This window comes from Schistocerca americana, chromosome 7 (assembly GCF_021461395.2).
Source record: "Schistocerca americana isolate TAMUIC-IGC-003095 chromosome 7, iqSchAmer2.1, whole genome shotgun sequence".
Classification (NCBI taxonomy): domain Eukaryota; kingdom Metazoa; phylum Arthropoda; class Insecta; order Orthoptera; family Acrididae; genus Schistocerca; species Schistocerca americana.
The window spans coordinates 591951252-591975714 of record NC_060125.1 but is presented as its reverse complement, the minus strand read 5'-3'; the positions used below and the strand labels follow the sequence as shown (position 1 = coordinate 591975714).

At 42.7% G+C, this 24463-nt stretch overlaps 1 protein-coding gene across 1 annotated transcript; it reads left to right on the top strand.

The window, feature by feature from the left end:
* The first annotated feature begins 1504 nt into the window (after positions 1-1504).
* On the top strand, positions 1505-23517 carry LOC124623119 (prostaglandin reductase 1-like). The gene is made up of 3 exons (XM_047148908.1): positions 1505-1699; positions 15752-16102; positions 23407-23517. The coding sequence occupies exons 1-3, from the start codon at positions 1505-1507 to the stop codon at positions 23515-23517; spliced, it is 657 nt and encodes a 218-aa protein (XP_047004864.1).
* Positions 23518-24463: the final 946 nt, after the last annotated feature.

Sequence of the window (24463 nt, the reverse complement as noted above, 5' to 3'; positions counted from 1 at the left end):
ACTTAAGTGCTACACACCAACATCTATAAGAGCATGATACGATAGAAAATATTCATGTAGCTGGTTAATGTTTGTGTTCTTAAGTAATAGAACCCAAATATGAAGTCCTCGACAGAGAGTGTTCATCAGAGACAAGGGTACCGTCAGGAGTGCCCCAGGGTAGTGTGATAGGACCATTATTATTTTCTATACACATAAGTGATGTGGCGGACAGGGTGGGGAGCAATTTACAGTTGTTTGCTGATGATACAGTGTGTAAGGTAAGTTGTCGTGGTCGAAACACTATAGAATGAAACAAGATGACTTACAAAAAAGTTCTACTTGGTGTGATGAATGGCAGCTAGCTCTGAATGTAGATAAATGTAAGTTAATACGAAGGAGTAGGAAGAACAAACCTGTAATGTTCGGATGCAGCGTTAGCAGTGTCCATCTTGACACTGTGACATCTTTTAAATACCTGGGCGTAACTTGCAAAGCGATATGAAATGGAACGCACATATGAGGATTGTGGTAGGAAAGGATAATGGTCGACTTCAGTTTACTGGGAGAATTATGGTACAGTGTTAATGCGACCTATTCTATAGAACTGCTAGCGTGTTTGGGATCCCCACCAGGCCGGATCAAAGTCAGGCCGCTAGATGTGTTACTGGTGGGCTCGAACAACAGGCAAGTTCTATGGATGTGCTTTGGGAACTCAAGTCGAAATCCCTGGAGGGAAGGCGACGTTCTTTTCGGGGAACACTACTGAAAAAATTTAGAGAACCGGTATTTGAAGCTGTATGAATGCAGAGTCTCGCAGTGATAACATTGAATAAAATGTTCTCGGGTTTCCAACCGTATCAATTGCTTAAAACTACACGAGCTTTCGGCCAAGCACTCCTTGGCCATTGTCAAGTGTTATGACTGCCAGTGGGCTGTTGGTGTGCCCTTATATACGCTAGCTGCCGGCTGTGACGTCACTGGTGCCCGTGAAATTGCCATATATGGGCATGTTTTGAGTCAGCGTTCGATGTGCCCTCTTCAAGAGCGCGATCGCTGGATCCCACGCAGTGCTGAGCTGCAAGCCACCGTCTCTATACAGGGTGTTTGTGGTAATTTTTATTTCAGTAGCTTCCTTTATTAAACTGTCCCAGAAGCCGTTAGTGCGAGCCACGACAGAGGTATCGCCAAATTTTATGTGGTGACCGTTTTTTAACGCATGCTCAGCTAACGCAGATTTCTCTGGATAGCGTAGGCGATAATACCTCTCTTGTTCTTTCCTGCGTTGTTCCACAGTGCGCACTGTTTGTCCGATGTACTTCTGGCCACACTCACAAGGTATTCCGTAGACTCCAGGTGTTCTGAGACCTACAGCGCCTTTAACTGGTCTCAGTAATTGGCTGATTTTCGTTGGAGGCCTGAAGATTGATTTGATCTTGTGTCTTTTCGTCATGCCAGCTTTGCATTATTACTAGAAAGGATTCACAACACAAGGCAACAGCTGGATGCAAATGGACGTCCTATTATGGCCTTGCACCTGCAGTTATCAAAAACACTCACAGCTTTGGACTGGGAATGGGTCGACGCTGCTACGGTATCTCAACAGACGTCAGCACAGAAAAGAACTACAGAGAAGCAGAAAGGAAAGTTCGGCCGCCTTTCGCAACAACAACATGGTGTGGACCACAGATCTTCAGAACGCACCGTCATCAACTTGACGGCGAGAGATATAGACGCGGGTGCAATGTCGGCACTTAAGAAAGGACTTAATTTCGCACCTTCCCCGAGGGACATTCCTGTCTGTGAAGTAATAAGCGGTGTTGAACAGGCAGTCCACAATCTCCCACATGAAACAGCGGACGAAATACGGCGAGAACCCAGCTTTATACTGGCAAAGGCGAAGTTACGAGCATCCAACATGACCAGGGCTGAGCGCAACGGCCTTCGAGCACTACGTAATGATGAAAGCATTGTGGTACTTCCCGCTGAGAAGGGCAATGCCGCCGTAATTATGGAGTTCGAGGACTATGATACGAAGATCTGTGCGCTGCTGAACGACGATACTTATCGGAAGCTCCCTACAGAGAACTACAGATATAAATGAAATATTGAAATTGTTCAGCCAATTTAGTAGAAAAGTCTTAAAACTACAGCGAAACCTGTATAATTGTGGCCAGTCCTAGTCCGAATTATAGAAAGTCGGGATCACATAAATGTTTTCTAAAATAGTTATCTGCAGCTGTAATAATGAATCTAACAAACCGTGGACGTAGTAGTTAAGTTGAAATGTAACATTATGCGTCTTTCTCATTCTTCTGAATGATAACGATATCATCAGCAAACAGAAGAACATTTGTAATCTTAATTCCTTTGTTTATATTACATTTTCATTTACAAAGAGTGAAGTCACTGTAAATAACAGAATGAATAGCAGAGTGCCACGTCCTTTTCTTTCTCCTTCGTTAATAACTATTTCTTCTAATAAATTCCTACCTATGTTTGTTACAAAGCGTGTATTTTTAGTCTGTAATATTTGTCTTGTGATCACTAACTATCGTTGAGTATAGCTAGTAGCCAGAGTTCAGAAGATATGTAATGATATCACAAAAATGTGCGACTGGATTAAATGCGTTGAAGTTTGCAATGCAAATTCAAACATTTAACAAACTTGATGAATACACTACCGCATTTTAATACCCTTTTAAGCGATCAAAGAGATAGAATTTAGCGTAACTCATTATGTAAGCTTGAGAAAGCAAACTGAGCAGGTTTCTAAATTGTTGTGTCCCTGTACGCAACACAGATATGTATGTTATTCGTTGTCGGCCTGTGAAGATACAGAATTTTTTGCGAAGTGTAATTCTGGATTAGTCGCGTAATCATTAGGCGTATGAAGTTTCTGTAGCCTGTGGCCCCTCTTTTCTTAAGTTTAAGACTTTTTACGTAGTAAATTATGGAATATTACAGTGTTTTATGTCATTAGGATTTCATACAAAAGAAAGTATTCTTGATAACCATTTATGAACAAAACGTGCAGTACGACCGCATTTCAGCTTCGTGTAGGATTTCATTGTTATAGCTATATAAAAGTAATCATAATCTCCCACCACGTACAATATTTAAGCGTGAATAGTAAAATTAAAAAGAATTAATTTTTTTATTAGTTAGAACCCTCGTCGCCGTATATAAATGGAAAAAAAACGTTTCTACAGCGAATATTATAATAGTGTTAATGATGTTTAAAAAATACATGAAAGAGTCATTTTAATGCAAAGGACATTTTTATATGGTCAAACATTTGTTTTGTGTTGCATTGTTGTTTGTTTGAGGCACTTCTTGAGCGGGGCACGGCGCTTAGATTTAAGGGGAGCCTCGGAGTAGATGAAGTCATGAGTCATCGGATGTTTAAACATGTTTGGAAAAAGATTGAGTGTGAATTAAACCTCCGCTCAGAATGCACATCTGTAGACAGTTACGTAATAAATCTTCATGCTCATACGAATTAGTTAGCTATTTCAAGAGTGTAAACAGAAGAACGATTATTAAGTGACACATCAACATTTAAACCTATACCAATGTTTTCATGGTTTTACCATCCGGAACCTTTCTGGCCTACAGGTGAATAGGAGGGGAAGGGAAGCAGCGCCGAGTGGCCGCGCGGTTTGATGCGCCATGTAACGGATTGCGCGGCCCCTACCGCGGAGGTTCGGGTCCTCCCGCATGGGTGTGTGTGGTGTAAGATAGTTTAAGCAATGTGTATGTCTAGGGATCGATGACCTCAGCAGTTTGGTCCCCAAGGAATTCACATACATTTCAATTTTTTATTTATTTATTTTTTTGTCGGAAAGGGAAGGAATTAGTGGGGATTTACTATAGATGTTTGCATTACTTCTCTACATAATCACCAGTCAGATTTAAGGATTTATCATATCTCTTCATGAGTTACTTAACTCCCTCTGAATATAATTCTACCACATGACTGTTAACCCAACGAGCACAGAACTATTAGTACCAAATTACTTACAATCCGAGAAACATGCAAGTAGTTGTGCAACAAATGATACATCCTGAAAAGACGGTTACCACGAATTGTTTGGATAGTTTTCCTCATCATTTCGTTGGTCACGGAAAACGGACGATCACTTTTGGAAGCAACTTATTTTTTCAACCTCGTGTTCGTCAATGTGAAGTTCGTAACTATGTGAAAATTTATTTTTAAAGGGAGATTTGAGAATCTCGCTACATGATGCAAGATACACACTAGCCCGTACATCAAACAATTGGTCTGTGAGAGGGCAATCCGTTTTCAATGAAATTTACATACGCCATCTCAGTGCAAAACAAAATTACTCATTTAAAAATGTTGGCCCTGAATATTACTAATCTTTATCGTTAGTCTTACAAAAAATCACTGTACCGGTACTGTTATTGTAATTAAACAGCAAATGAACATAAAAATCAACGCATCTGACTTTCTGATAAAACTGCATGAAAATTCACAAGATCTTTTACTGGTGCAAAACTTCTGAAGTGATACTGATATTATTTTCACAAATACACTCTGCCAAACACCGTGCCTTACATTGGAACATGAACTTTGGTGGTACTTAAATTTATTGGCCTACCTGTGGGCACTGAACGCTCATCTGCTCCGCAACTTGTTGCTACCAGGAATAATGATGTGACTGTTAAAAATCAAATTTAATTAATCGTACTTGCTATGTGCAGTGCAAGATAGTATATTACCATTTTTCATAACCGCTTGTCAGTGCACAGTTCGCGCTGTGCAATGCGATTGAGGAAGTAAATGAAAATGGTTCAAATGGCTCTGAGCACTATGGGACTTAACATCTGTGGTCATCAGTCCCCTAGAACTTAGAAGTACTTAAAACTAACTAACCTAAGGACATCACACACATCCATACCCGAGGCAGGATTCGAACCTGCGACCGTAGCGGTCGCTTGGTTCCAGACTGTAGCGCCTAGAACCGCACGGTCACTCAGGCCGGCTGAGGATGACACGGCGGCCGGTCGGTACTGTTGGGCCTTCTTGGACTGTTCAGGCGGAGTTACTTTTGTATATGATCGAAAATTCATTTTAGAGGATCGTTAATGTAGCTTGCAATAAATTGTGTATATTACGTTCTCCCCAGTGGTTTTCAGGAGTTCGTATTACTATAATACTTCGTGCAAACGATGTAAGGACAATGTGTTACTTGCACTTTTCCCAGCGGATAGAATAGTTCATCATCTTGCAGGGGAGCGTCTGGGATATTATTATTTCTTCTTATGGTACTGCAGATGATAAACTTTCAACCCTGCTGAAGGGCATATGTAATGTGCGACGCTGACAGCCTATAGGACGAACTGGTACCCTTCGAAAACGTACTCAGTGAAAATGGAGGCACTAACCGTCAAATTTATAGGATTCTACAAGCGAGAACGTCAGACCAACCAAAGAAAAAGCAAGAAGAAAGAGATGGAAAAATCTACGGCTTTTCTGCCGTTTGAGGGAAATGTTTTTACCCAAACTGCCAGAATAATGATAAAGTACATAAAGTATGTGTGATCTTCTTGCCACGGGCCAAGACAGCATCTCTTCTGAGATCTGTGAAAAATGGTCTACTTTCAATAAAAGCGGGCAAAAATAAAATTCGTTGTCGTTGTGGTAAGAGGTACGCAGGACAAACAATACGCATAACGGGAGAGCGGTGCACAGGTCAACAGCGACACACCAGCGTTCTGCAGCGGCTCAACGTTGTACTCGCACTGGCCATTCAGTGGACTACGGGGACGTAGAGGTACAGGCCACAGCCTCATCCTATCGGTACTCAGTAGTTCAGGAAGCTGCGCAAACACGATTAGCAGACAGCCTACTCAACCGAGAGGAGAGTTCCCAGTTCGACAAATCATGGAAACCCTTTATTTCACGTCTGCGCCGCTGGAGGAATATAGTTCTGAGTCTCTACTGCCAGGCATTCTAACAAATGCAGTCCATTTTAATAATCATGCTCATCATTAGTGAGCTCTATGAATTTGCTGACTCTACTTTATTTCACTCTTACTAGGGTACCGCGCCAATTCGTCACCACCGATTTCTACCGAATTCGGTGCACATTCAGGGCTAGGCTAGGAATGAAAGTGACAGAAGTGGACGTTCCAGATTGTCACGCGTTTGGAAAAAATAGAAATTTTACGCGGGTCGGGCGAGACATGAGCCCTTTGTGTTAGCGTAGTTTTCAGGGGGCAGTTGGAGCAGCGGGAAGAGTACAGAACGGCAATCTGACGATCCTGGCATCGATTCCCTGTCCGGTAACTACTTTTTATTTTCAATTTCTACGTTACTTACACCGGAAGCAAATCGAGATAACGCTCAGTATAGTGTATTTGATGTGATGAAACCCTACGCGCAGGAGAACCAATTTCTTCTATTGAATGACTCGTGGGGAGGGAATCAAACTCACAATTATACGACGAGGATTTGCGAAAAGTAATTCCCCACCCCCCTTCTCCTCCAAATGGACTCTGCTAGAGCCACCCTGCGATGTCCAATTTTATCGTCTGCTAAAACATTTGACCAAAGAGCATCAAAACTGCTCTTATCTCGTCCAGAGAAAAAAAAATCACGTTCTGAGCAGACTGCTTCAAAATACATTCCGCTGTACGTCACTAGCTAATCTCAAGAATATTTGGCGAAATGATGCGCTATGTGTGGTTTGCCGACGAACTACGCGATGAGATACAACCTTTTATGAATGTAAGCCGAGTATCTTTTTATAGCAACTGTAAAAGAACAATGTAACGGCTTTATAAGGAGTGCAAGACGCCGAGAAAATTGCTGATTTCCCTGTTTTTACGATGAACGTTAATCCAGAATGTGTAAATCATCAACTGCAAAAAAATAAGTGTCTAATTTTATATACGAAGTTTTCGTGCACGCCTTACAACCCCTTTTGGAAATTTAATTGCAATCCCACACTTTCCTTTGCCCTTTGTTCTATGAAAATATCAACAAATACAATACAGTGAGCATTATTTCCGTTGATGAGTTCTCCTCGTACGACACAAAATTAATCGTAGGTGATTTTAATGCGAAGATAGTGAAGGAAGAAGCATTCCGGCCTGCAATTGGGAAAGAAAGTTTGCATAACATTTCAAATGATAATGGCACAAGAGTGGTTAATTTTGCTGTTTCAAAAGACATGATTGCTGAGAGCACATATATCAGAAGGAAGGACATTCATAAAGCAATTTGGGTCTCTCTGGATGGACACACCCGAAACCAAATTGATCATTTTCTTGTAGATCGGAGTTGGCACACTAGTAAAGAAAATGTTAGGACTTTCAGGGCAGCAGACTGCGATTCTGATCATTTTCTTGTAGGTGCCAAAGTTCACCAACGGCTATCTACAGCAACATCAAGGTGTCACAATGCAGAACTTGTTAGGTTCGACACTGACAAGCTAAATGATGAAAACCTTAGAAGAAGGTACATGATAGAAATTTCAAATAGGTTTGATGCTCTCAGGACACACGAAGATCAAGACGAGGATGTAAATAAACAGTGGATCACTGTGAGGAATAATATCAAAGAGGCACCGAAGGTCACTATAGGTACAATTAAGAACAAGGGGAAACCGTGGTTTGGCGAGGAATGCAAGAAATTGGTAGAGGAAAGGAGAAAAGCGCGATTAGATTGGAATAGAATGTGAGACAAAAAACGAGAGGACTTCTTGAACATGAGAAGGGAAGTTGGTCGTAGGCTACGGGCAAATAAGAGGGATTATTTGAACACTCAAGTTAAAAAAATGGAAACAAACAGTGAAACAAAAAACATTAGGGAACTTTACCTAGACATAAATGGTTATAGGAAGGGGTTCAAGGCTAAGACAACTGCACTTCAAGAGGATGCCGGGGGAATACTGACAGGCCCCAGTGCTATATTAAGTAAATGGAAGGCGTATTTTGAGCATGTATTAAATGTACACCAGGAAGCAGGAAATGAGCAGGCGTACGAAATACATACAGCAGAGATGCAATCAACAAATTGAAAAACCGTAAAACACCAGGATCAGATTGCATAACTGCAGAATTATCACAAATGGGGGACAGAAATTGGTGGAAGTAGTTCACAAAGTGATAACTAAAGTATGGAACTCAGAGATGATACCTGAAGAGTGGCAGGAGTTGATTCTGATCCCAATTTTTAAGAAGGGCGACAAAACGGATTGTAGTAATTATAGAGGGATTTCGCTATTACTATTATCTTCCAAAATTTTCTAGAATATTCTGCTAAGCAGGCTTACACCACATGCAGATGAAATTGTGGGGGATTACCAAGCTGGATTTGGGAGGAACAGATCAACTATAGACCAAATATTCACCCTGCGTCAAATTTTTGGAAAAGAAGTGGGAATACAATTAACCATTTCATAATCTTTTCATAGATTTTACAAAAGCATATGATTCAGCATTGCAATCAAAATTGTACAGAATTCTTTTGGAACTTGGAATACCAAAGAAATATGTTAGACTTATAGAAGGGAGTTTGAAAAACACAAAAGGTAGAGTACGCGTGGGGAAATTGGAGTCAGAAGAATTTTGTAATAAAGAACGGACTTATGGAAGGAGATGCCCTGTCTTCGCTACTTTTTAATTTAGTCCTAGAATATATTGTACGAATGGTAGCAGATAATTCAGAGGGTGTGGAGTTAAATGGAAATATTAAGATATTAGGGTATGCAGATGATCTAAACATCATTAGCGATAGTTAAGAATTTGTTACAGCAAATGCGAATGCGTTAATCAAGGCTAGTGAAGATGTAGGCCTAAGGATAAGTGAAGACAAAACTAAATACCTGGCTACTACTAGAATGCCAACAGCAGTAGATCAGGAAATGTTAAGAGTGGGAGACATGCAGTTTGAAAAAGTGAACACATTTAAGTATCTAGGCGTGGCTTCGAGAAATGAGATTGAATCCGAACTGAAGAAGAGATTACCGGCGGGAAATGCGTGCTACTTCTCACTGAATAGATTACTTTCATCACGGATACTGTCTAGGAATTTAAAGATTAGAATATACAAAACTATTATTCTACCAGTTATGTTGTATGGGTGTGAGACTTGGTCTCTCACTGTGCAAAATGAAAAGCCGTTTCGGGTATTTGAAAACAAAATTTTGAGGAAAATTTTCGGAGCAAAAAGGGATGACATTAGCGGAGAGTGACGAAAACTGCGTAACTAAGAGGTTTACGAACTCTATTCAAGCCCTGACATAATCAGTATTATTAAATCACGTAGGCTGCGATGGGCGGGTCACGTAGCTCGAATGGATGAGGGCAGGTCAGCGAGCAGAGTACTGGTAGGGCACTTAGAGGGAAAACGTACTGTGGGGAGACCGAGGCGTAGATGGGAGGACAATGTGAAGGCTGATTTGAGGAGCCTAGGTACTGAAGCGGAATGGAAGGAAATAGCCCAAGACAGGGACAGATGGCGAAAATACGTTGCTGCGGTAACGGACTCTCGAGTGTGTGAGTGAGTGATTGTTTAGGTTTATTTGCAGTGTAAGGAACATAAAAACTAAAAATAAAAATAAGTTCCTACACAGAGAGACGATCCCACGGCCCTCGGCTGACTGTTCAGTACTCTTTTCCGCTGCGCCAACTGCTGCGGAGAAAGTACGATAACATAAATTGCTCGTGTCTCTCCCGATCCGCGCCAAAAATGCTACTCTTTTCTAAGCGTTTGGCCATCTGTAGCACCCACATCTGTCACTTCCATTTTTGGCCGAGCCCTGCATGTACCATAAATTTAAGCGAAAACGGTGATGACGAAGAGGCACGGTCCCTTTGTGAGACTCATGATGTTTTATCTATGACTTGACACTCTTGTTGTTAGCATAGTCACCTCAGTCGTACTCGTGATCCTACTCCACGTGTTAAGTCAAGTGGTTTATATTCTGACAGCGACTCACCTTGAAGAAGGCTATCAGTCATGGCTATCAGCTACGGTTATCAGCCTCGATATCAGACGTGAATTAACACTATTCCGAATACGCTCGAAAAATGGTGGAATAAGATGTACGGATCACTTTACAAACTAACAAAAAAGGTAGTAATTACTATTTTATCAGTTTTGCCTATTGATTGTTGTTTTCGAGGCAATATATACATTGCCAGTCTTCGATATAAAAGCTTGATAAAGCTGGAAAATACCCGGAAGAATATTGTTAACAGAATGTTTTGCAAGCTAAACTTACGATATTCTAAAAAACACGTTTTAATAACATACACATTTATTTAGCTTTTGAGCTATTCGAACACAGTCTCAATGACACTAGGTAACAGATACATCAAAATACATCCAGGTATAGTGAAAAGTTAATAGTTATAAACATAAAGCTGTGTGACACAAGTAATTCTACTTTCATATTCCAGTATGAAAATAATAAAAAAAAAGTTTAGCTTTTGGGTCATCGGAACAGCGTGTCAATAACAATAGATACCAGATACCTCAGGGTACATCCAGACATTATTAAAAACAATAGTTATAAATATAAAACCATGGGTCACACTAATTCTACTTTCATATTCCAGCATGAAAATCATAAAGAAAACTTTAGTAGCATATACTGGTAGATGTAAAGCTATGGACGTGGGTCGTGAGTCGTGCCTGGATGTCTCAGTGTGAAGCGCATTTGCCGGCAAGACACTTAGGTTCGCCGCGCGGTTTGAGGCGCCATGTCACGGACTGCGCGGCCCCTCCCGCAGGAGGTTCGAGTCCTCCCTCGGGCATGGGTGTGTGTGTTGTTCTTGGCATAAGTTAGTTTAAGTAGTGTGTAAGTCTAGGGACCGATGACCTCAGTAGTTTCGTCTCTTTAAGAATATACGCATACATTTGAATATTTGAACGCTTAGGTTAACCCAATCTGGCACACAGTTTTAATCTGCCGGGATGTTTCAGTAGTAATAACAATAATAATAATAATAATGCACTACTGGCCATTAGAATTGCTACACCACGAAGATGACGTGCTAAGACGCGAAATTTAACCGACAGGAAGAAGATGCTGTGATATGCAAATGATTAGCTTTTCAGAGCATTCACACAAGGTTGGCGCCGTTGGCGGCACCTACAACGTGCTGACATGAGGTAAGTTTCCAACCGATTTCTCATACACAAACAGCAGTTGTCCGGCGTTGCCTCGTGAACGTTGTAGTGATGCCTCGTGTAAGGAGGGGAAATGCGTACCATCACGTTTACGACTTTGATAAAGGTCGGATTGTAGCCTATCGCGATTGCGGATTATCGTATCGCGACATAGCTGCTCGCGTTGATCGAGATCCAATGACTGTTAGCAGAATATTGAATCAGTGGGTTCAGGACGGTAATATGGAACGCCTTGCTGGATCCCAACGGCCTCGTATCACTAGCACTCGAGATGACAGGCATCTTATCCGCATGGCTGTAACGGATCGTGCAGCCACGACTCGATCCCTGAGTCAACAGATGGGGACGTTTGCAAGACAACAACCATCTGCACAAACAGTTCGCCGACGTTTGCAGCAGCATGGACTATCAGCTCGGAGACCATGGGTGCGGTGTGACAGGTGATGAAACATGGCTCCATCAATTTTCACCAGAGACGAAGAGGCAATCAATGGAGTGGCATCATGCAAATTTACCCAAGAAAAAAAATTCAAAACCACACCTGCTGGAAAAGTTATGGCTACGGCGTTTTTCGATTCCGAAGGACTCTTGCTTGTGGACATCATGCCAAATGGAACCACCATAAATTCTGATGCAAATGTGACGATACTGAAGAAACTTCAAGTTCGACTGAGTCGTGTTCGACCAAATCGGCAAAAGCAGGATGTTTTGCTGTTGCACGACAATGCACGGCCAGATGTCAGTCACAAAACCATGGAAGCGATCACAAAACTTGGATGGACAACACTTAAACACCCGCCTTACAATCCTGACCTGGCTCTATGTGACCATCATCTCTTTGGGAAACTGAAAGACTTCGTGGAACAAGGTTTCAAGATGATGACTCCCTTGTGCACGCTGCCAAACAGTGGTTCCAACAGGGTGGTCCAGAATTTTACCGTGCGGGTATAATGGCGCTGGTCCAAGATGGCGTAAGGCAGTTGAGAGGGGTGGGAATTATGTGGAGAAATGAAAATATTGTTCCTAAGGATGTATCTACACACTGTAAAACTTTCAAACATGTAGAATAAAAGATGGGTTTAAAAAAATAGGGTGCATTTCTTTTCGAGCGACCCTCATATTATTTCCAGCTCCATCGACTACAACGATGCCGCAAAAGCAATCAAACACAACTTCTACGGTGAAAGTACAATAAGGATGAGCATTATTCAAATGAGAGTGCCGCGAAGGGTAGCCGCGTGGCCAGGGGCACTTTGTCACGGTTCGCGTGGCTACTCCTGTTGGAGGTTCGATTACTCCCTCGGGCATGGGTGTGTGTGTTTTCCTTAGCGTAATTTAGTTTAAGCTAGATCAAGTAGTGTGTAAGCTGAGGAACGGATGATCTCAGTAGTTTGGTCCGGTAGCACTTACCACAAATTTCCAAATTTCGAAATGAGAGTCCGAAGTGACAGTAACAACATTTCGTTTTGTTTTGAACATTGTCCAACCTTCTCGATTTATGGGAAGATATCAAATTGTTTTATGTAATTTTCGCAAACAGTGTTCGTATTAAAAATTAAACGGTGACAGTTATGTAAAAACAAGGAGCTATGGACAATATGCAGAACTGTCAGACAAGAGTGTGACTAGTGTTTTATTCCACAATCTCCCGATGTCAATGATATTTCGTATCGAGCATCTGTTCCTATCGTAATTCACGTAAAGAGTATAGTCTTGGTTCAAATGGCTCTGAGCACTATGGGGCTTAACTTCTCAGGTCATCAGTCCCCTAGAGCTTAGAACTACTTAAACGTAACTGACCTAAGTACATCACACACACCCATGCCCGAGGCAGGATTCGAACTTGGTCCCGTACGGTCGCGCGGTTCCAGACTGTAGCGCCTAGAACCGTTCGGCCACTCTGGCCGGCTGAGTATAGTCTGTTGTGCAAATTCCATAACAGTCTTCTAACTTGGAAAACGTCGCACTAACTGCTCGAATATTCATCATTCTTTAAAGAAAATTAGTGCAAATTAATAAAAGCAAAATTTACTTCCCAGCACATGCACAACCAAATTATTTAATTTGAAGTCACTGCACGACAGTATACTCTTTTCGTAAATCTTGCTGAGTTTACAAATGTTTATGTTTAGCAGCGAAACTGGGCGTAAATCGCTATGCAGAATCGACTGTAACATAAGTAGTTGTTGTGGTCTTCAATCCGAAGACTGGCTCCATGCAGCTCTCGTCTCTAGTCTATCCTGTGCAAAGCTCTCCACCTTCGAATAACAATTGCAACTTACATCGATTTGATCCTGTTTACTGTATTCGTCTCTTGGTCAAACTCTACAATGTTTACTCCCCCACCCCATGCACACACACTTCCCTCCAACAGCAAGTTGACAATTCCTTGATGCCTAAGAATGTGTCCTAACAGCCGATCCCTTCTTTTAGTGGTGTTGTGCCATAAAGTTCTTTTCTCTCCTGTTCGATTCAGTATTTCTCATTAATTAAATGGTGCAACTATCTCTTTTCGAGCATTCTTCTTCAGCACTACATTTCAAAAGTAGTTTGAATAGTAGTAGTAATATCTGTGCTAATGAAAGTCTGTCTATTGCAGCGATATTATTTAAGGCCGTGAATCTCTAACAGAAGAGCATCACAATATATCTTCTGCTAGTGGTGTGACTATTCCAGATACACAAATTAGCACTTAAGAACAATAGAGGATAGGTATGTTACAAATAAACAAAGGAGAGAGAGAAATAAATGTTATTATATCATTAAGTCAGAGAGCGCACAAATAACGACAAGCAAAGGTTAGTAGAGATTCGTGCGTCTGTGAAAAGATAATGCGCGAAGCATGCAACAACTGCCAGTGTCATACCTTTGCAAAAGGTCTGGCAGAGAACCTGACAAATTTCTGGCCCCATGTAAAATCGCGAAGCATATCTAAGGCTATCATTTATTCCCTTGTTGACCAGTTTTTTCTGTGGCAGTTAAAGATATCAAAACGAAAGCCGAAGCTTCAAATTTCGCATTCGAGAAATCGATCACGCAGCTGAATCGCACAAACGTAGCGTCATTTGAGCACTGGACAGATGCCTGCGTGGACGACACAGTAATACGTATCTGTGGCGTGTTGGGGAGCAGCTGAAGGATTTGAAAGTAAATAAGTTACCAGGTCCGGATGGAATCACAATTCGGATTTACAGCGAGTACCTAGCTTGCATTTATTGCGATCTCTCGCCAGGAGACTGGAAAAAAGCGCAGGTGACTACTGCACATAAGAAGGTAAAAGAACGGATCCGCAAAATTAGAGACCAATATCCCTAACTGCCGTTTACTGCAGAATTGTTGAGTATATTCTCATCTCGAATATAACACATTTTCTTGAGGCTGAGAAGATAATGCCCACGAATCAGCATAGTTTTAGAAGAATCGCTTGTCCTTTTCTCACGTAATATACTGCGAACTACGGATGAACGCCAAAAGACAGATTCCGTATATTTAGATTTCCGGAAAGCATTTGACATGGCGTCCCAGTGCAGGCTATTAACGCAGATACGAGCATATACATTAAATTCATAGATGCGTGAGTGGCTCGAAGGTTTCTTAACTAACAGACAGCGAGTTTTCATCATACCGTTAGCAGTGCCCCAGGGACGTGTGATAAGACCGCTATTGTTCTCAGTATACATAAATGATTTGGCGGACGCAGTGGGCAGCAATCTGGTGTTGTTTACTGAAGATTGCTGTGGTGTACCGTATGGTGTCGAAACTGAGTGACTGTATGAGGTTACAAGATAACTTAGGCAAGATTTCTCGTTGGTGTGATGAATGGTAGCTAGCTCTAAATGTGAGAAAATGTAATTAATGCGGATGAATAGAAACTCCTAACCCGTAATGTTCGGATGCAGCATAAATCCTGCTTGACACAGTCACTTTGTTTAAATATCTGGGTGTACCGTTGCAGAGCAATATGAAATGGAACGAGCTGTGAGGACTTGGTAAGGAAGGCGAATAATAGCCTCTGGTTCATTGGGTGAATTCTAGGAAAGTATGGCTCATCTGTAAAAGAGGTCGCAAACAGTATGCTGGTGCAACCTGTTCTTGAATAGCGCTCGAGTATTTGGGATCCACATCAGGTCAGATAGAACGAGGACATTGAAGCAATTCAGAGGCGAGGTGCTATATTTGTTACCAGTATGTTCGAACAACAGGTAAATGTTACGCAGATGCTTGGGGAAATCAAATGGGAATCCCTGGCGGGAAGGAGACGATCTTTTTGAAGAGCACTATTGAGAAAATTTAGAGAACTGTCATTTGATGCTGACTGCAGAACGATCCTCCTGCCGCCAGCATACACTTCACGTAGGGACCATAATGATCAGATACAAGAAATTAGGGTTCATACGGTAGCATGTAGAAACCGTTTTTCCCTCGCTCTATATGTGAGTGGCACAGGAAATGAAGCGATTTGTAGTGGTACAACGTACACTCCACCACGTACTGTACAGTGGCTTGTGGAGTATCTGTGTAGATGTAGATGTTTGTGGTGAGGTGTTTATTCGTTGTTATGCAGTGATATGCAGGTAACGGAATATTATCCTCTGCCCACAGGCGGCCCGCATCGTGGAGAGCCGTGCTGCGGACTTCCCAGTGGGGCGGTACGTGGTCGGCTACTGGGGGTGGCGCGACCGCACCGTGGCCGACGTGGGGCCGGACGCGCCCTACTTCGTGTCTCCGGCCATGCTGGTGCCAGACCTGGGGGAGCTGCCCCTCTCCCTCTCTCTGGGGGTGCTGGGCATGCCCGGAATCACGGCCTACTTTGGACTGCTGGAGGTCTGCAAGCCTAAGGAGGGAGAGGTCGCCGTAGTCAGTGGGGCAGCAGGTGCTGTGGGGTCCATAGTCGGGCAGATAGCGCGCCTCAAGGGGTGCAAAGTAATTGGTTTCGCGGGATCAAACGCTAAGGTAAGACACTATCCCGTTTTGGTTTCACTACACTGTATTGCAAAGAATGTAACTTCGAGGAAGAGAACATTTACATGAATTCAGACATGGTACCTGATATTCTGATTAGTTGAATCGAGAATGCCACCAAGCAGACTGGCGAATGCCTAAAACTGGACTGCATCTGTTCTTCCTGCAGTCTCAGATTTCTGCAGAACAAGCAGGTCCTGTCACAAGTAAAACTACTCGAAAGACAAGCCTGAATTTGAGGCAGGTAACTGGAAAATGTCATGAATTTTGTGCCCTGCTTAAATTTTTTTCCTAGATTATAAAAAAGACCTTTGATTGTGTCATGTGGGACGAGTAGAGGCATGTGCTCAATGATTTTGGGATTTCGAAGTACCTAGTATCATTATTGAAAGATCTTCGTACCAGTCATACTGCAACCATAAAGGTGGATGGTGAATACTCTAAATGCTTAGACGTGACAAATGGAGTCAGTCAAGGTTCTATACCAGGGCCGGCCGCAGCCTGCCACACTTCGTGCTGGCTGCTTTGCAGGCCAAGGCTTGGTCTGGTCCATCTTGCATTTGATCATTCCTTTCTGGAAGTACCCGGTACAGCACGACATTTCATTTACACCACTGTCCATTAAAATTGCTACACCAAGAAGAAATGCAGATGATAAACGGGTATTCATTGGACAAATATACTATACTAGAACTGACATGTGATTACAGTTTCACGCAATTTGTGTGCATAGATCCTGAGAAATCAGTACCCAGAACAACCACCTCTGGCAGTAATAACGGCCTTGATACGCCTGGGCATTGAGTCAAAAAGAGCTTCGATGGCGTGTACAGGTACAGCTGCCCATGCAACTTCAACACGATACCACAGTTCATCGAGAGTAGTGACTGGCGTATTGTGACGAGCCAGTTGCTCGGCCACCATTGACCAGATATTTTCAATTGGTGAGAGATCTGGAGAATGTGCTGGTCAGGGCAGCAGTCGAACATTTTCTGTATCCAGAAACATGCGGTCGTGCATTATCCTGCTGAAACGTAGGGTTTCGCAGGGATCGAATGAGGGGTACAGCCATGGGTCGTAACACATCTGAAATGTAACGTCCACTGTTCAAAGTGCCGTCAATGCGAACAAGAGGTGACCGAGACGTGTAACCAGTGGCACCCAATACCATCACGCCGGGTGATACGCCAGTATGGCGATGACAAATACACGCTTCCAATGTGCGTTCACCGCGATGTCGCCAAACACGGATGCGACAATCATGATGATGTAAACAGAACCTGGATTCATCCGAAAAAATGACGTTTTGCCATTCGTGCACCCAGGTTCGTCATTGAGCACACCGTCGCAGGCGGTCCTGTCTGTGATGCAGCGTCAAGGGTAACCGCAGCGACGGTCTCCGAGCTGATAGTCCATGCTGCTGCAAACGTCGTCGAACTGTTGGTGCAGATGGTTGTTGTCTTGCAAACGTCCCCATCTGTTGACTCAGGAATCGAGACGTGGCTGCACGATCCGTTACAGCCATGTGGATAACATGCCTGTCATGTCGACTGCTAGTGATATGAGGCCGTTTGGATCCAGCACGGCGCTCCGTATTACCCTCCTGAACCCACCGATTCCATATTCTGCTAACAGTCATTGGATCTCGACCAATGCGAGCAGCAATGTCGCGATACGATAAACCGTAATCGCGATAGGCTACAATCCGACCTTTATCAAAGTCGGAAACGCGATGGTACGCATTTCTCCTCCTTACACGAGGCATCACAACAAAGTTTCACCAGGCAACACCGGCCAACTGCTGTTTGTATATGAGAAATCGGTTGGAAACTTTCCTCATGTCATCACGTTGTAGGTGTCGCCACCGGCGCCAACCTTGTGTGAATGCTCTGAAAAGCTAATCATTTGCATATCACAGCATCTTCTTCCTGTCGGTTAAATTTCGCGTCTGTAGCACGTCATCCTCGTGGTGTAGCAATTGTAATGGCCAGTAGTGTAGTATTGCAGTGTGTCATAAGCTGGTCGGCACGACTCTTTACAGCTGGGCAGAATGATGGTGTCAGCGCTGTCTGCCGTCCGCTATTTGTTTGTGGTATGACAGACGTTCACAGGTCCAGTGGCTGTTAGCACAAAATAAGCAGTCTAGCAATCCATCGTCACAAGCCTCTAAAAAGGAATGGGGATGACAGAAGATAGGGATTATTATTCCCAATATGTCTTATGCATTTGCATAAGTGATGGGTACAGCAAATTTGCTGTGAAACTAAACTGAAGGGCCAAAGATACTGGTACACCTGACTAATATCATGTAGGGCGCCCGCAACCACGCAGAAGTGCCGCTAAACGACGTGGCATGGACTCGATTAATGTGTGAGGTAGTGGTGGAGGGAACTGACACTATTAATCCTGCAGGGCTGTCCACAAATCCGTAAGAGTACGAGGGGGTGGAGACCTCTTCTGAACAGCATGTTTCAAGGCATCCCAGAAATGCTCATTAATGTTCACGTGTGGGGAGTTTGGTGGCCAGCGGAAATGTTTAAACTCAGAAGAGTGTTCCTGGAGTCACTCTGTTGGACACGTGGTGTATCGCATTGTCCTGCTGGAATTGCCCAAGTCTGTCAGAATGCACAAGGGGAATAAATGGATGCAGGTGATCAGACAGGATGCTTACGTACGTGTCACCTGTCAGTGTTGTGTATAGACGTATCAGTAGTCCCATATCACTCCAGCTGCAACCACCCCCACCATTACAGAACCTCCACCAGCTTGAAGAGTCCCCTGCTGAAATGCAGCGTCCATGGATTCATGAGGTTGTCTGCATACCCGTACACGTCCATCCGCTCTATACAGTTTGAAACGAGATTCGTCCGACCAGGTAACATGTTTCCAGTCATCGACAGTCCAATGCCGGTATTGACAGGCCCAGGCGAGGCGTAAAGCTCCGTGTCACGCAGTTATCAAAGGTACACGAGTGGGCCTTCGGCTCCGAAAGCCCATATTGATGATGTTCCTTTGAATGATTCGCACGCTAACACTTGTTGATGGCCTAGTACTGAAACCTGCAGCAGTTTGGGGAAGGATTGCACTTCTGTCACGTCGAACGATTCTGTGCAGTCGTCGTTGGTCCCGTTCTTGCAGGACCTTTTTCCGGCCGCAAATATGTCGGAGATTTGATGTTTTACTGAATTCCTGATATCCACGATAGACTTTTGAAATGATCGTAAGGGAATATTCCCTCTTCATCGCTGCCTCAGAGAGGCCGTGTCCCATCGCTCGTGCGGCGACTATAACACCAGTCTCAAATCTTGATAACCTACCATTGTAGCAGCAGTAACCGATCTAAAAGCTGCACCATACACTTCTGCCGTATGTAGGCATTGGCGACCGCAGCGCCGCATTCTGCCTGTTTACATATCTCCCTATTTGAATACGCATGCCTATATCAGTTTCTTGTATATTACAATACCATGCAGAAACAATTTAAAGAATTAGCGAACAATGAAAGAGCGAAAAATTACAACAATCGACAGACGGAATTCACTGTTCTGCAGATCAAGAAGCTTTTTGTGCTACATGTACAGGCATGCCACACTGGTAGAAATGAGTGGTACGAGTAGTAAAATTGCTGAAGTCGCTCACATTATTCCACTCTCAGTTGTAGCAGTTTTCCATGGAACTGATCGAAGGTATGGAGACTTTATATATCACTACAAAGTACGTCGATTAAGTCAATACGCTATTGCTGAATTTATGAAAAAGAGGTGGACGGGGGGGGGGGGGGGAGGGGGGGGGTTGGAGAGGAGGCTTGAAAAGTAGATCATCCAGAAAGGACTGGAGACCTAGTATTTTAAGTGGACTTGAACAATAAGACATTGCAAGGGAGAAACATCTTTTTTCTGATTTTATGGGAATGCATTCAAAAAGAAGATCGGATTATAGAAGGGACACATTCAGACAAACACAGTCCAATTCCCTAAGCTCGCTGCTGTTAAGGAAAACGCGAGGTTTGAAGAATTCATTGTGCCCATGAAAGAATTACAAGGATAGTGTCCTACGACAGTCTGTCTGTCTTACAGGTGTTCTCGAGAACGTTTGACGTCTCAGTTGAAAGCGCCCCTGTGTATGTGCAATTAACTGTAACTGACTGACCTGAAAGGTAGTTCCCGTTCTAATGAGAAATATTTTTACGTTAAAACTGTCTAGGACGTCTACATTGCTTTCCTCTCGTAGAATTTCCAAGTCTCCATAAAGAGGTTGGAAAAGTGCTGCAATATTTCGACCGGCATAATTGTGTGAAACACATTTTTTCTATTATGAAACTAAGTGAATCATGATTTACAGCAACCCGAGTGCGAAAATCTGTGAATCTGTCGGTGTCTGCCCTTACGCCGAGAATTTGTACCGCCCAAAGTTATATTATGTTTTCAGCGCGTCAAAAATAATTACAAAGCACAAAAAATTGTTTCGTTCGTGATCTTTGTTGTTGGGAAACGTGAAATATAAAAGCAAGTCGTATACATTGCGAGTGGACTACCATTTAAATGGTCTGTGTTCGCAGTTTCCTTCTCTTCCCCATTCACATACAGACGGCTTGCTGTGGTCACGACGGTAATGTGCAGCGATGCTGAGCGCAGGAAAATGTAATATCTACTCTTTGCAGGTGATAGTGCCCTTATTGTTGGAAGTGGGGAGGAACTTATTGATCTGTTCTCCAGAGTGAAGACTACTTGTTTAAATTTAGGTCTCTAGATAACCACAAAAAAACCCAAACTAATAGTTATAATACACCAAGATATAGATCAAATGCAACTAGCAGGCTGCTTAACAGATCTGAATGTACTGAATGACTATACCTGTTTACGATCTCTGAAAAATGACACAGGACAGTGTGATAAAGGGTTAAAGTGAGGAACCGGATTTCCTGGTCCCGACGGTTAAACTCACAAAGGTCTGGCAGAACCGGGCAATATCCAAAACAATGAAGATGCGTCTGGTGGAATCATTCTTGTACAGTCGTGAGACGTGGGCCGTGAAAGCTAGTGGCAATAGTCGAACTGATACCTTCGATATGCGGTCGCGGAATACGTTATACGTATCATGGACAGAAAGAAAAACAAATGCTTCCATTATAGAAGAACTTAGAGTCATAAGAAATTTATCTTCCCATCTCATTCAAAAATATTTCTAGGTCTTTGGGCACATTTTGGGAATAGAAGCAGGCAGTTTAGGGAGGATCGTCTAGTGAGGCAAAATCGTAAGCAAAAGACTACGAGAAAGAGCAGCAAAGAGATGGTTGGATCACTGAGGAAGATAATTGCTTTACCTCTCTACGTTAATTTAGAAAGAGTTAAAGATCGAGGTGGATGGAGACGTCTGGTCGAATATTCAGTTACTTAAGAAATAAATGACGAAATGAGGTGACGATAATTAGTAATGAGTGAACCAACTAATGATGATGATGAAAAGGTCCAGATGGGGTTAGCTTAACATACAGTGTCACTACCAATTCTGCTGGGTGTTATTTATCCAGATTTCATTAGAAGAGAGACAAAAAATAATGGAACGAGTATGTGTACTGACTGAGAATATGGTAGATCTACGGACGCATTGTGCTCAAAGTAGGGCCCTACATTCACAGTGGATTATACATGTACATGCAGATGTAGAAGCTGCGTGTATGGTATAGCATCTGATCTGCACTTAATTGAATAGTGTGGCTGAGAGCTGTAATGAATATCTGAGGCACATAGTATTGGACATGTATTGTTATCAATGAAGACATAAAAGAAAGTAAGGACAAACTTGAAACTAAGCGTCTATATGAGTATGGAGGTTTTTTAACTGATGAATTAGCTATGATGAAGAGTGTTTTGTTTCCTCACTGTATACTGTATTGATAACACATTTTTAAATCATTTTCAAGCGATTAACTATCTATTGGGCGGAAAATTCACATACCCAAAATTCCTTTTTCTCTCGATCTACTTACAGAGTTACAAATGTCTTTGATCTTGGAGAGTACAGCCAACTACAGCTACTCGAATGTGACCACCCTATCTGCTTTTTAGGAACAACGATCAATGCTGATCCTATGGAACAGAATACATCATAACATATCCAGAAGTTATTAAAAAAAATAGTCAAAATAGAGAACACTACTACATTAATAATATCACTTTTATAAGTGCTAGTCAAATGAAAATGATTCCGATGGAAAAAAGCAAAAATGATTCCAATGGAAAAAAGCAAGTATACTTCATTATTTAAAAAGTAATCGGAGTAACTGCCAATACATGTAAACCACTGTGGGAAAAGATGGTCACTACCTTCAGCGAAATAAGGAGCAGTCAAATGGAAATGAGACAGGGGGGAAAAATAAGTCAGCTGTTTATTATTTCAAAATTAATTGACGTAACTGTTAACACATTTATTCCACTGTGAGACAAGACGGTCGTTGCCTTTATGGAGACACGTTTGCGGTTGCCTACAGAATCTTGGTTGTAACCAGACGTGCACCTCTCCGTCCGAAGAAAAGCAATGGCTACGAATGTCTTTCTTCAGTGCTCCAAAAATGTGGAAATCGCGTGGGGAGAGATTGAGGCTGTATGGAGGATGTGTGAGGACTTCCCGGAGAAACTTCTGCAGCCCACTGGAAAAAAAAAGAACTTGGCAACTTGCCAAGGGTCAGGCCCACATATTGCTAAGGTTCTTCGATTTCGCTGCAGAAGTTTCGCTAGGAGACCCTCACACATCCTGTATAGAGTCTAAATCTCTCCCCATGCGATTTCCACCTTTTCGGAGCCCTGAAGAAAGACATTCTTGACTGTCAATTTGCTTCAGATGGAGAGATGCACACCTCAGTATAACCAAGATTCTGTAGGCAATCGCAAACGCTTATCCACGAAAGGAACGACGATTTTGTCTCACTGTGGAGTAAACGTGTTAACAGTTACGTTGATTAATTTTGAAATAATAAACAGTTGATCTACTTTTTCCCATCTGTCTCATTTCTATTTGACTGCTCCTTATTATTCCAGAATGAAAAATAAAGCGCAATTGGAAATAATAATAATAATATAGTACAAAAATCTACCACACTTTAGAGGTATTATTTATGGAGATAGAAAGGGGGAGGTGTTGACTGTGGACCTATTAGTAAGAACAGTCCAAACATTCGCCTCGAACGATTTTGAACAGTCACCTACAAAGCAAAATGAGTTAGTACTATTTCAATAACCATTTACGAAAATTCAGAGCTCACGCTTCTAGCTGCGTAACTGGACTCTCTTCCGCAGCTGAAGTGGCTGAAAGAGAAGTTGGGATTCCATCACGCATTTAACTACAAGACGAATGACGTCACAGAGGCGCTGACGGCGTGTACTTCGACAACGTGGGCGGCGAGCTGAGTAGCGCAGTCATCAACAGCATGCGAGAGTGGGGCCGCATCTCCGTGTGCTGCTCGATATCTGGATACAACGAATCTAACCTCCCGAAGGCTACCATCATCCAGCCCGCAGCCATATTCAAGCAGCTCCGCATGGAGGGGTTCCTGTATTCACGGTGGCACAACCGCTGGGAAGAGGGCATTACCCTGCTGATGCAGTGGGTCCGAGAGGGAAAAATCAAATACCGTGAGACTGTAACAGAAGGGTTTCAAAACACCCCCAAAGCCTTCGCCGGTATGCTGCAGGGTGACAACTTGGGGAAGGCTGTTGTTAAAGTGTGAAGAACCGTAGTGTATCGGAAACAATTTCACAAGCAGGACAAGGACAATTTCTTTCAGTATTTTGTACACAGTACGTCAAGAGAAAGGTGCATGGTTGCAATGGAATGTTCTTCAAAACTTATGTTTGTGGTTTCAGTTTTTCAATATCATTTCACATCATTATAAAAATTGAATAATTACATGAAAATAAATATTGTAAGTGGATAGTTTGTGTTGTTGCCCCAGATGATAATTATACTAATATTTTGACAGGATTTGTAAGTAAGAAGTAAGATGAGAACGAAGTTTTTCGCGGCGGCACTTATGTATAAAATATTCTCGGTATTCTTGCCGCGTCAGTTCTAGATAAAATCTCGAGCTTTCGACGATTACCTCCATCGTCATCGTCAAATTCTGTCCCATGCCTCCACGTACTGGGATTCTGTTATTAAGGAGGCTGTTGAAATCAGAATGAGCCAAAAGAACTTTAACCGCGATAGCGGATACCATCTGAGCTGTGCGTGGAAACGAGCGCTTGAGGCAGAGAAGCAGCAGAGACGTTCCTTCCAAGGTTTACGTTTAAACGGAATCGGTGGCGCCACCGGCGCACACAGTGACACCGTCTGAGACAGCAGCACGTAATCGCC